Here is a 13775-nt window from a genome sequence, read left to right as displayed (position 1 = left end):
TTGAAACCAAACATTTAAAATGTATTAATTACGCTTTATACATCCCCAGAGACAGCTGTGCTGATGAGAGCCAACTCAGTGTTTGGAAAAGGGAAACAAAAACTTTCAACTCATTCATCCCTCCATCCCATTTTGGGGGGTTAATCCTTTCATATTCTAATCTCTGGAGCTGGAACTAGACTTAGCCAGGAAAAATGACCCAAAAAAATGGCAGCAAATTGCCAGGACTGGGTGACTGGGTGAGAGGAACATTCCTGCAGAAGTCCACATAAAGAACACTGTGTGGCCACTTTTTCTTTAGACTAGGATGCTCTAACACAAGTCAAAGAAAACAAATGGGTCAGGCATGGTGCCTCACGCCTGTAATCCCAGCACTTTGGGAGGCCAAGGTGGGAGGATCACTTGAGACCAGGAGTTCAAGACCAGTCTAAGCAACATAGCAAGAGCTCGTCTCTACACAAAAAAAGTAGAAAAAATTACCAGACGTGGTGGCACACACCTGTAGCCTTGCTACTCAGGAGGCTGAGGTGGGAGGACTGCTTGAGTCGGGGAGGTTGAGGATGCAATGAGTCCTGATCGCACCGCTGCAATCCAGCCTAGGCAACTGAGGGAGAACTTGTTTCAATCAATCAATCATAAGAAAACACAAATCCACAAGGAAGCTTTCACTCTGCAAGCCTGTGTTTAAGCACTTCCCTATCTTTGCAGTCACACTTGCCACATACGTACATAGGCTCCTTCCCCAGCTCCACACCTCAGTCGCCATAGGTTGTTTTTTAACTCCCTGGGTTCCACAAACGTGTGGTGAGTAGCGCTCTGACATAGGGCCATGACACATCATCCCAACCAAACATAACAATTTGTGAACTGATTAATCCATTGCTCCCTATGTCATTGAAAAAAGGCTTTTTGCCGGGGGTTTCAAGAAGTCCACCAGTTCAGTGATATTCTTCCTCTCTCATTTCATTTCAGGATGCCTCTGTTATAATAAAGATGGGGGTGGTATCTCCTGGGAATACAGTAGGTTGGGAGGCAGGCTACGTCAAAATGCTGAGAAGCATTTCTAAGCATCATCATCATCAACATTTACAAGGCCTTCATACATGCCAAAGTTGTTCTACAACACATTAGGGTAGTTTTTGGTTCAAGCAGTGAATACATTATTGGTAAAATGTGTATTACTTTTACCTCTACACAAAGTGAATGAGGTAGGTAGGAAAAGCCCTACCCCCATTATAGGAAGAAAACTGAGGCTAGTGAAGCACAGGGACTTCCCCGAAACTTGTGCTTGTCAGAAAAACCTAGAGCTGGGTCTTCTGGCCCTTCCCCTCAATGAAAGCACAGCTTCGAATTCTTCCTCTGCCACTGACATGAGATTTGTCTCCAACCTAGCATCTCAAGTCCGTAATGAATTTTTCATCTGAAACATGAGCCAACTGGGCCCAACTACCAACTGGGCTCTAGAGACGGCCCAGGAAGTCGGGATGAACGGGTGGAGTGGGACACCAGGGCGTTCCACTGGGCTGAAGACCGTCTGAGAGCTCTACCTCAGAGAGGCTGCCCAAAAGAGCTGGGACCGCAGCGAACTTTCTGGCCTAGGGTAGGACCCGCCGCGCCACCCTCGCCAACTCAGATCCCAGGGGCCTCTGTAGGACCGCGGCGCTGGACTGGGCACTCCAAGTCAAGGGCTCCAGCCCGCATTAGCCAAGCGCCACCCACTTTCTCGTCTGCATTTTCTGCCCACACATACGCCAACGGCTGGATGCGCCCGCCGGGCCAGTGTGCCCCTGAGTTTGTGATCCCCAAAAGCAAAACACTGAACTCCGCGACGATTTCCACGCACCGCCGTTAGCTTCCGGACTCCAGCACCAGCAGCACTAGCCTGCGAGTTCCTTTTGCGCCTGCGCGTGGCGCTTGCGCAGTGGGCGAGGAGGGCGGGGCCGCAGTGGGCGCGGCCATAGTGGGCGCAGAAGTGGGTGGGATGAGTACGCCGTGGCAACTGCTGCCCTGAAAGCCCGCGGGCAGGGAGACCACTCTAAACCACTGATTCAAGAAGAGGACGCTGCAGGGCACCGCCCTTCACTCAGGACAGCTGCCAACACTTCGGGTCTGCGGATCGTGTCGGTGGAGACGAACCGATTCGTGGCGCCTGCCTGGGCCGATTCGCGGGGTGGGGCGGGGCGGGGCTGAGCGGTGTGGATATGTTAGCCCGAGGCTGGGCCCATCTGTGACGTCACGAAGTTACGTAATGGAATGCCTCTGTGGACCTCATTCAAGCCTTATGTTCCAGCCCGAGGCCTCTGTGACGTCACGGTGTCTGCGGGAGGAGACCATGACGTCACAGAGGCTTCGCGCTCTGAGAGGTGGGACGGGACTCTTTTGAGCCGGCTATGGGGACACCAAGATTCTAGGGGATTTAGGATATCAGGTCCTCAGGTTCTGGGAGCTGAGGTGACGTCAGGGAGTCCCAGAGCATCCCATTGCGTCCCTCCCCACAATGTGAGCAGTGAATTCCGCGGCAAGGAAGTACGCGGGAAAACATTTTTTAGTGGGTCCCTAACCCCTAACTACACTCTGGAAATAGGAGGTAGAACCTGAAACACTCTCTCCCAGGAAGAAGCTCCTGCAAGCTGTTCTTTTCCCTGGAAGCACCTGATATCTTACCGGAGACAGCATCTGGCAGTTCCGGGCTGTGCCCAGGGTCTCTGGCACCTTCCGCCCTCCCTGCCCAAGAGGCTGTCCTAGGCCAGATAGCTTCCCCACCCGTACACAAAAACTTCAGGCCTAGCAGCTTTGAGAAGGGCCCCAGCTGAACTCCACCTGGCCAGCACCATCGGCCTCTTTTTCTCCTGAAAAATAGCCCCAGCAACGCTGAGCGCCACACAGTCACTGGGACCAGCGAAGCTTATTGTGAAGGGGGTCTGGAGAGGAGACAAGAGCTGGGACTTTCTAGAGATGCATTGGGGGAAAAATTGGGGCAGGCAAGGAAACTCACCCAACATTTCTGACCCTCTCAATTGCACTTTTTGTGCAACCCACACTGAGTATGAGCAGGAAACTGGGGCACTAATTTCCAACCACATCAACCAACCACATCACCTGGGAATTGTAGCCTGGATAGGGTCGGATGGCCCACAGGCCCAGCCGGCCTTTCCACCTGTGGTTACTGTTTCTGCACAGTCTATGAATCACTAGAACAAGCTGCAGGGAGACGTGATCTCTGAGTCCACCAGGATAACAGCAAACATCAGTAGAGCAAATAGGGGCATTCTGAGAGGGCCAGGGAGTTGCTGCGCATCATCCTGTCCCACCCTCCATTCCCCATCCCCAATTTAAAATTCTGCACTGGAAATCTGTTATTTTGAGGATGCACACTTGATACTGACATTCAGTTGCAGACCTTGGACTGGGTGGGGTTTCACAGTGCTGGAGGTGGGGTGACCCAAAAAGGATTAACATGGCTGGCAAACCTCCCCATTTCACCGCATTTGTAGCGTCCTGAGGCCCCGGGAACTGCAGAGGCTCGATCTTCAGGGAGGTGGAATGATGTGTTCTGGGAGGTGGAGGGATGTCAGGGGCTAGGGAAGAGCAGCCATAGACAACCCCAAGGATAGCATCCCAGAAAGAGCCAAGGGACTAGGAAGGGCACCCTGTGTGTGTGTGTGTTCACCCATGCACTCTGGTTGTTTTGGAGCAACCACGGCCCGCAGCCTCCTGGGGCTTCATAAAGAAACCAAGGAAGATTCTGCGGTTGACCCTAGTACAAGCTATGGTCAGGCACAAACCACACCACAACCTGCGTGCGCCGCTTGGGCGCAGACCGTCTACACCACCCGCAAACCTACTGGCTAGCCCCACTTCCACGCACTCAGAGGCCCCAGTTCTCAGGAATGGGGGCATAATCCTGGGCCGCGCGCGACCTTGTGAACTGCTTGGAAGAAGGATTGGGATAGTGCCCAAATAATGAAGATCCCTCAGACCAGACCAGACTCAGCAGCGCCCTGCCCCTCATCCACAGTGGGTCCTGGGGCCAGTCAAGATTTTGGGACCAAACACATAGATGCTTGGTGGTTTCGCGAGGTTGCGGGCAAGACCCCTTGAGGTGCCAAGTCCTGGGCCGCCCCTCCAGGGCTGGCCAGCAGGGGGCAGCGTGGCTCTGAGCGTGGAGGCCAGGGCTGGTCCGCGCCGGCAGGGCCAGCCTCCAGTGCCCAGTTGGGTTCCCGGGCCTCGAAGTTCTAGCCCGCACAGGACCCAGGAGCGTTCCCGGAGGAGGTGGGGATGGGGTGGTGAAAGCCCAGAGCGTTTTAACTTCTGCATCCCCTGCCGCTTTCTCAGCCAGCAGGGCCCGGCTTGAGGCTGGGATTTTTGGTGCCTGCAGCAGGGAAGCTTATAGTACAGTTGTCATCCGCGGCCGCCGCGCTCCGGGCGCTGAAGCTGGAGAGGCCATCCTGCGCTTGGGAAAGGCCGCGGGCGCCACCGCCTGCGCGGTCCCGCGGTCAGGGCGCTGGAGCTGGGGGGAGCCCCGCCTCGCCCCAAGGAGGAGAGCCCCGGCGGCCTGGCTTCTAACTGTGGGAAAACTAGACACCCCAGGGAAGGTTCAGCTTATGGAAGGCGGACTCGAATTTTTCCTCCTAAGCGTCCCGGGCCTCCCAGGGCGCCCGCCCCCACCATTCCTGACAAGGCTTTAAAATTGTAGGGAATCTTCGCGGGTGTAGAGCCGCGATCCTAGGAGGGGACAAGTCCCAAGCAGAGAATTGTGTCTGAGGGACCCTAAGGTGGGGAGTGATGTTGGTTTGGGGTTCCGGGGAGGCAGCGGTCATTGTGTATTTGCACCCGAGTGTTGAGACCCGGGGAACGGGAAATATTACAGCTCTGAGGCTCTGTGAGGGCGGATCTTTCCCACCCCAAAGCCAGAGGCCAGGAGGGAGGCCTTCGGTTAGGGTGGGGAAAGACATTCTCTTCTCTTCTTGCACCCTAAGCGATCTCAGCACCCAGAGACGCTGTCTCAGCACCCAGAGACTCTGGGATTTCTCACGGGCGGTTTTCTGCCTTCAGGCTTAGGTTCTTTGTAAACTCACAGCACTTTAGCGGTGAGGAGTGGGAAGGCTGAGACCCTATCCCTGAGGCGGAGGAAAAAAGTAGGAAAATCAATACATGGTGGGGCAGAGGCAGACCTAACCGGGAGAGAGGACGTTGCTCCACACATCTCAGCCCTGTCATCCTAATAAGACGGGGTGGTAGGAGGGGGACACGCTGGCGTCCAGCAGAGAAACCTGGTCCTCTCAAAGAGAGGAGCCAACCGGTTTCCTGCGTTTAGGAGGGAAATTACCCATCCTGCAATGCCTGTAAAATAACCGTTTATTTAATAGTTAAAAAAAAAAAACTCCAGTGATAAATGTCCGTTACCGATGGTCAGCATAAAGTGCCAATCGCAATATAACGCCCGGCTCTTGGCTGGCTGCTCCCTCGCAGTGTCGCGGCAGCGGAGGCCGGGCCCCCTGCAGACCCCAGGCCCGAGGTCCCCGTCCCGCTCTCCTAGTCCCGGAGCCCACGGCCGCCAGCTGAGCTGCAAGAGCTGGGAGGGGGCTGCCCCGCGGTCCCTAGGGCGGGAGGCTGAAGCAGATACAGGGATTACACTTTTGCAGGCTCCGGGGGTGGGGGCAGGGGCGGGAGGAGGAGGTGGGAGCTGCCAGTGCTAAGGACTTCGTTGCCTCTCCCCTCTCCCCTCACTCTCCGCAGTCAGAGTTACAAGCTTATATGGTCAAAGACAAAAATAAAAAAGAAAACGTATAAAATAACAATAGAAAAAGTAATACTTCTGGGAGAGGCGCCGCTGCGGCTCCGCGGAGCTTTCGTTCTTTTTTTAATGCAGTTTCCCTTCCGCCACGTGAGTACCGCCTTTTGGCCAAGAGTTTAGCCGCGTCCTAGGGGAGCAGCAGGGACGGTCGGGGTCGCGGCCCCGGGCGGGGCTCTGAAGTGCCGCGTGCGCCAGGGACCCAGGGGACAATGTTGGAGAGGTGGAAGGTCCCGAGCGAGCGCCTCTCCCGCTGCCCGCCAGAGTCAGGCTTCTGGTCCCTATGGAGGAGAGGGCCGCTGGGCCTAGGGTCCTTGTGACCCAGAGGTTCTATTTAGCATTTGATCTTGGAGGTTTTGAGCTCCTTCACCTGTGAGTGTAGCGTCTTGTGGACAGCGAGAGTCCTGGACTGGCAGAATCCTTTCCCACACTCTTGACACTTGAAGGGCTTCTCTTTGGAGTGAATATATCTGAGGGCAGAAACAGAGAGTTCATCCTTGCAAAATGATGCAATGTTATAAACAGTTGCCCAAGATCCCCTCCCACTGCTGTGGGGCACTTGCCCTCAAAGGAAAAGTGTATAGTCAGGTACCAAGTGTGGATGGGACAAAATGTTAATTGGGGATGGAGTGGGGAGGTAAAGGAGATGCTTTAGCAAAGTCTGATCCTTAAACAGGTTCAGCCACCTGTTTAAGGTGCCTTCCTGGTGGGCAGGAGGGGCAAACTTGGCCTCCTTATAAGGTCAACACTGAAGATGAGTAAAGGGAGCTGGGGTCGGACAATTTGCTCGACCTGCGCTGTCGAAGATGGTAGCCGCTAGCATGTGTGCTTATTAAAATTAAAATTACTTAAAATTAAATAAAACTAAATTAGTTTCTCAGACATTTCAAATACTTAACTGTCACATGTGTCACATGTCACACCCCTGAGGATGGAGGAAGTGGGGCAGAGGAAGCTGTGTGCTTGTCTGGAGCTCACGGAGACCTCACTTAATCTTGGGTCCTCTTTATTCCCACATTTCCTGAACCCATGCTCCAAAACCTATCCCTGGATCTCCTAGGCTTTCCTTCTTGATTTTAAAGAATTCCCTGAAGCTCCAGAGGCTTGGAGCCAGTAGGGGGTCTCAAGAACCTCGTTAGGGAGAAAGATGGTGAGGCCAGAGGCAGAGAGCTCTCTCTTGGGCCACCCGCAGTGCCGCACCTGTGGTCTCGTAGGTGGTCTTGCCTCCGGAAGGCTTTGTGGCAGATGTCACAGGTGTAGGGCCGCTCGTCGGTGTGCGTCCGCTCATGGATAAGTAGGTTGTAGGACTTGGTGAAGTGGCGGCCACAGAACTTGCAGACGAATTCCTTCTTGGTCTTGGAAGGCAGACGTCCCCTTGTGGGCTTCTTTTCTGGAGACAGCTTGGTCACGTCGAGGAGGGCACCCAGCCCACCTGCAGGGGAGCCTGGGCCCTCCCCGCGACAGAGCTTGGCCGGATCTTCTTGCGTTGCTGCCAAGGCCAGGTTGGCAAAATCAAAGCGCGGCTTGGTCTTGAGCGCTGGAACGCTGCCTCCAGCGGTGATCTCGGGCTTGGGTTGAATGACATGAGGGAACCAGGGAAAGGCAGGCAGCTGGAAGCGCGCATCCACCAAGCTGGACACCGTGCCCGGCACTTTGGAGAAAGAAGAGCGCGGCAAGTGCATGGCCGGGTAGCCCAGCGTCCACTGATGCAGGTGCACAGCGTGCAACGCGCTGAAACCATACAGGTTGGGCAGATGGTCCGAAGGCACTGTGGGCAGGCCGTTCACTGCCTGAAGGAAGGAGTAGTTGGTGAGCTGCAGGGAAGGGTGGATAGGCACCGGCGCCGGCAAGGTTTTGCTGCCCATTTCGGTAGTTGCAGTGGCTTCTCAATCCGGATCTGCAAAGAAAAGAAGAAGGCAGGGGCGTGGAGAGGAATAAAGAAGTTCAGGGTGGGTCGCCTTCCTCCTGAATTCCAGCCGAGCCACACCCTCTCCTCACACCCAGCGCAGGAGCTAAGAGTCTAAAACCCCATTCCCAAAACCCACTGCCCTCACAAAGAGGGTGGGAATGTAAGACGCAGGGGAGCCCTCTTTTCAGAACCCTCCTTGGTCTAAGGGCTCCCTCCAAATGGCGTCTGGCAGAGCCACACAACTTGATAGAGGGAAGGGCCTACTGTATGCAAGACACTGAGAAAGGAACAAGCAAAGGGAAACTGCCTGTCTTGTAGAAATTGACATCCAGGTAAGCCCGGGTCAACACAGAATCACAACCTCCTGCAAAGATAACAGGAGCTGGGGAACATACTTACACATTTATTTGCAGATAAACACAGAATTGCACACGTGGATTCACACATTCTGAGGCAGAATTGACAAGGTGCAAAGACTGGGACAACCAACGTTTTATAGTACAACACTGGCTTTAAAAAAAATGCAGGAACCCCTGAATCTCACACACACACACACACACACACACACACACACACACACACGGGATCACATTGCACCCATGAAGAGCCTCACAGACAACACACATACACAGGCACACAAATGCATGCACCTCCTGGCTCCCATTCATTAAGGTCTTCTGGCTGACCTTCGATTTGGCTTCCAGAAGCCCTGTCATCTTTCTCCTCAAAACCCTCAACTTTGACCTTAAATCTGCTTCCCTGCCTTAGTATAAGTGAAACCTGTTGGCTCCACTCTCTCTGCAGCTGCTTGTGGACTGACTCTCTGCCTTGCCTTAGCCCTCGGGGACCACTTTGCTTTCAAGGAGGTTGCTAATATCCACATTCATTTACTCTGTCAAACAACTGCAGTCACAAACAAGGGGGTGTTAGTGCCCTCACTCCCCCAAAGAAAAAGGGAGCTGAGTCTTTGGGTTGTCAGCATGTTCTTGTGTGTTGTGAGCCCTGGGCAGGTGGGTATGCCTATGGGCAAGAACACTGAGGCCAGGCCTCCATTCCTGTGGTCTATGTACCTCCAAGTGCAAGGTTGGAGAGCTTGAGCAAGGCCAGAGGAAAGCCACACTGAAGTGACCAGGGGCTGGCATCTCCAGACCTCCTTGGCCATGGTCTCCAGCCTCCGTGGAGACATCTGAGCTCTGCAAAACGCTTTTCATCTCTACCTCCCAGACACTCCTAATTCAGATGTGTCCAGTGGAGGAAAGAACAGGGTGAGCAAAGTCTAAACTGTCAGGGAGCCTTGGGAAGCCCAAGCACTGAACTCCTGGCTCTTAGCTTGGGGCTACTTAAGAAGTCATTGTCACAGCAGGGTCCGTGGGACTCCCTTCTCTCTTGCCCAGCTTCAATCCCCTGCTGTTGACTTCTTCCTTTACCCTTCATTACTCTCCTCTTCCTAGGTCCTTTCTTCTAACATGGAGCAATTCCCCTTCCCTGGGATGCACTGGCCTCTGCTCTGCTCCCTAGTTTGGCGTGCCCCCTCCCCAGGTTGAGCTGACCCTCAGCCCAGGGCAAGGCCCAGGCATAGACTCCTCTGCCTTTCGCTGCAGCGAGGCTTTCAAAGCCTGGCTCTGTCCAGGGATGTGCAGTGCCTTTTCCCAGGAGGTACGAGGGCAATGTTGACCCAGGAAAACCTTTTCTCCTGGAAGCTGGCACGGGGGCCACTGGCTGTGTGGTGGGACCTAAGGAAAGAGGCCTTCCTGGGAATGGGGTGTAAAAACACCACGAGCTGGCAGCGATTTGCCTGCGCAGTTTAAATTAGCACTCGGATAAAAACCGTTGCAATGAATTTAGCCTCAGGGCAAGAGGAGGCATATTATCTGCGTGATCTGGCCTCCGAAGCAGAGCGCTGGTGCCGCTGGCAGCGCCGTGGCTTCAGCAACGGTCATCTCTACTGCGCCAAGCTCGGGTCGTGCCCGGGACAAATTGAGACTATCCCAGAGCTCGGACACAAGGAGAAGTAAATTTCAAGTTGGGCCAGAGAGGAAGCTGAGACCCATTTGGGTTGGGGAAGGGGAAGGAGGAGAAGTCTGTCTAACTTCAAAGGTCGGCCTGGACTTAGGAGGGATGAGCGCTCTTTGAATTGCTGTCACCTCTTCTTCCCTTCCAGGCGCTGGAAATCAGATCCTTATCTCCGGGTCCCGGAGCCCGCTGGGCGCCGCGGAGGCCTCCCCCTGCTCCTCTGGGTGCTTGGCCTATCCAAGGCCAAGCCAGCGGCCGTGGCTGTGGGACTCTGGCCTGCACACTGTCCCGAACCCGCTCCGTGCCTGGGTGGGAGAAACCACCAACCTCGCTAGGCCTTTCCTCGCCTTCTTCCTTAGAGCCAAGACCGGAGCCGTCTTGGGCTCCGTAGGGGGTGCCGGGAAGGGGGAGTGCTTGCAGCTATAATGGTTCCTGGGAGCCAACCTTTCCGGGCTATCTGCCCGATCTTGTTTTCCCCAACACTACATTTATTTTCTTCCGCGGCCCAGCCCGTTCCTTGTTTTCTGAAGCATTCGGAAGCCAGGGCTCCCCAGGCTCCCGCCAACGACTTTCCCCAGGACGAAATTCGTTCGAAACGTGGCTCTTTACACTAGTATCAAGAATGGGCCGAAAGCACGATCCGGTTTCAGGAGGTCGGCTAAGAGAAAAACACAGTCTCACCCTAGCCCCTCCAGCCAGAAAGGATGAGTGAGCCCCCGGCTCCTCCGGCTCCGGTTTCCCAGACCCCGGAACCCCAGGGCGAATACTTTCGATCTTTAAACACAGGATGGAAAACCCTTCCCCAGGCTAGGCACCCATTCCTCAAACAGCTTGGGCCTCAGGACCTGCGGGAAAGAATAAGGGGACCCGACCACGCACAGCAGACGCAATTCGCGCTCGGGATCCCGAGTCCCTGCGCAGTGCAGGCACTCGCGTCCCTCGCGCGGTGGAGCGCCAATCCCAGGTCTGCGGCCAGTCCTATGCTGGGCATTAATGAAGTGTGCAGAGTCTATTAAAGTGGTTTATTCGGGGCTAATTGAGCGTGAGCAAGTTAACTGCTTGCATTAATGAGGACGGGAGCGAACTCCACGAGCTTGCGCCTGGGGGAGCCCAGCAGCAACCCAAGAAAATCAGCCTTGACATCGAATCTCCAACGAGTGGTGACAGGCGTCCGGACCCCCGTGAAGAGGACTGACCGGCACCGGATACTTCTATAGCATTCTCCCAACAAACGAGATCTAACGAACCCATCGGCAAGACGGTCATCCGGCTGCACTTAAATGTCCGCTGCGTCCTCGGTGATCCATTCCCCAATCTTAATACAACAGCAATTACCTCGAGGAGCCTGGGATGGAACATCTACACGCCGCCGGTCGCTGCTAGTCCCCTCCAGCGCTTCTCTTCCCTAGGGGGTTGTGAACCTGGGACACCTAGCCTTGCACGTGGTTTTGTTCCGCAGAGCCAATGCGCAGCTCTTAGCCTGGGTGAAATTTACCAAATTGTGGCAACAAAGAAACCCTCGCGGCTACTTTACACATTGAGAACCCAACCCGCTACTGCCTGAGCTGCTGAAAAAGGACTAAACGTGGTTTTTCATTCTTATCCGAGACATTTCCGAGGAGAAATTAGTTCAGCAGGCAGCCCTTCACCCCTTTCCCCCTTCTTTCTCTCCTGACGGCTGGATTAGCGGACAGTCAGGGGAGTAACAGAACTTTTCCTGTCCCCAGCCCGGAGACACTAGGGCTCCACAGAGTTTCCACTAGTGCTGTGTGTGGGTCTCGAATTGGAAAGCAGTGCTTGCGCCCACTGCATTGCCTCCCTGCACCAGGACAATCAAGGGTTCCGCTCCAGGCCTTGACGACACAGAGCAATCATCCTATGGAGAATATCCCTAAGTTAGAGCGCGAGTGCAAGGCGGGGTTCAGACTCGCGGCCCTGCGCTCTCGGGTCTAGTCGGCCTCATACTAGAGCGCAACTCCTCAAAAGACAAACTTGAACGAAAGCGCTACCGGGCTGGGGCATGCACCTGTCCCTGGCGCGGTCGGCTGCGGCTGTGGCCATTCACTCCCTCTCCCTTCCTTCTTCGTCAGCCTAGGCGTCAGCCAGAGCTAGGAGCGCGTCTCAGGAAAGTTTGTGCCCGCTGAAGTTGCTCTGGTTTCTTAAAGGGGGCCCACAGATTGACTTTCAAAGTCCGTGGGCACCTCGCCCGTAATTCCGCAGAGCCGGGCGGGCTGGCGGCAGTAGCGGAGGCCCGCCCCCCTTAATCCCCAGCGGTCAGAGGCCGAGGACCCCGCGCAGGAAGTCCTGAGGCAGCACCCCCAACCACCCTGCTCTCACTTTCACAAAAGTCCTGCAGCATTCGTTTGGCAAGAGCTTCCTTCAGGGGCATTGAGAGAGAGGAGGCACCCGCCGCGCAGTGACAAGGAACCTGGGAGTCCTGCCCGCATTCGCTTTGCTGAGCCCAGGCGCCCAGGACTGCAATTACCTTGTTCCGCAGAGGTCCTGGGGCTGAGCACGTCTCTGGGGCTTTAGCTGAAGGGGACTGGGGAAGCCGGAGGCGCTGGAGCCCACAGGCGTCCCTGGAGCTCTAGTGTCCCGACTCCTCTCCTGCCGCGGGGACTCCAAGCGCCGGACACGCGGGAGCGAGCGCTCAGCAGCCCCGGATCCTGCACGCCGGGGACGGTGAGCCTCGCTCGCTGCTCCCTCGCTGGGTCTGAACCAGGAGCAGCTGAGAACGTGCCGGGGAGAGGCCGAGCTCCGACTCACTCATCCCTTAGCACCGAGCCGCCTACTTATTTTAATCCACCACCCTCCCTCCTCCACCACCCCCACCCCCGCCCCTTGCCTCAGGATTCCTCCCCTCCCTCCCCTGCCCCCCAACCCTGCCCTGCGCCTGCGCAATGAAAGACAAAGTTTTTGCTGACCCGGGCAGCAGACTTTGGCAGCTGCTCTCGCTTGGACCCGGCCTCTCCCAACCTGCGTCCCCTCCTCTTCAGTCCCGCGCGACCCCTTCTGCCCTTTTAGGTCCAGAGCGGCACGCCTGGCGCACTGGAGGAAACGGTCCCTAGCAGATGAGAGCGGGCTGGCACCGCACGTTTCGAGGTCCTATACTTGGGCTCCTAGGACACAGCCCGTGCTCTTTGGGAGGAGGGAGGGAGGGGCAGTAGCTCTGTGCACCGGGATCCCCACACCGCGGCTTGGGTTTCAACGCACTTTGGCGCCTGACAGAGTCGCATCTCCTCCCAGAATCTCTTTCCAGAGGCGGCAGACCCCGAGTGTGGAGCAGCTCCTGGATATCCAAGCGTGCTCGGGGCCAGGGTGTTAACCCAGGCAGCGCTGGTTAATTCCTGGTGCGGGAGGGCCAGGGTCACCGAAGCAAGCGAGCTGTAACATCTGAGTGCTTATGGTTGACCCCAGACCCTAAGTTCTGGAGTCCAGTAGAAAGAACAAAGAGTAGGGAAAGGAGGTCAGGAAAGTTATTTTCCTGGGGCCCAGAACTCTCTGAGATTTCACCCCAATGCACAGTGGCACTCTCTACTTACATATTTGTTTTAGGATGGATCAGAGTTTAGAGAGCCGCACTGGCAAGCTAGACGAGCTGCAAAGTTGTCAGTTCCAGGGCCTCTGAGTCAAGGAGCTGGTTCAGGTGGAGTTTTTAATCGGAAAGGAATCAGAGTTCTGGACATTAAAAATTCTATCTTCATTGCCTAGGCATTATGGAGGGTACCATCACCCCCTTGACTACCCATCTCTGAAAGCTGACCTCCGGCTGACCCCAGCCCAATCCCTCCCTAATGCCTTTCTGGAATACCCTTCCAGGCCTTGGGTTTGGCAAGGAGGAGTCACTGGTTTCCTGGGACTTGTGTGGGTCCAGATCACACAACTGCACTCTCTGCCTTTGCCCCAGAGTTGCTGCTGAGAGACTCTTGGAGCTGGATCCTAGATTCCGTGGGTCCCTAAGTACTGTACTGCTTCTCTCCTGAGGAGCTTCTGCTATCTCCAGCTTTGGTTTGCAAAGCTAATCTGATTTTCTTGGGAGGTGAAGAAGGTTGTAATACC

At 55.5% G+C, this 13775-nt stretch overlaps 1 protein-coding gene across 1 annotated transcript; it reads right to left on the bottom strand.

Moving 5' to 3' along the window:
- Nucleotides 1-5340: 5340 nt before the first annotated feature.
- On the bottom strand, nucleotides 5341-12534 carry OSR1 (odd-skipped related transcription factor 1). Its single transcript, XM_003827003.4, is given in 5 exon segments — nucleotides 5341-6029; nucleotides 6032-6151; nucleotides 6153-6264; nucleotides 6995-7691; nucleotides 12202-12534. Coding segments are annotated over 4 exon segments (1002 nt in total). The 5' UTR covers nucleotides 7660-7691; nucleotides 12202-12534; the 3' UTR covers nucleotides 5341-5924.
- Between the last annotated feature and the right edge of the window lie 1241 nt (nucleotides 12535-13775).

Source organism: Pan paniscus, chromosome 12 (genome assembly GCF_029289425.2).
Source record: "Pan paniscus chromosome 12, NHGRI_mPanPan1-v2.0_pri, whole genome shotgun sequence".
Classification (NCBI taxonomy): Eukaryota; Metazoa; Chordata; class Mammalia; order Primates; family Hominidae; genus Pan; species Pan paniscus.
The sequence above is the reverse complement of the archived record's forward strand: the minus strand, read 5'-3'. Positions and strand labels throughout refer to the sequence as shown.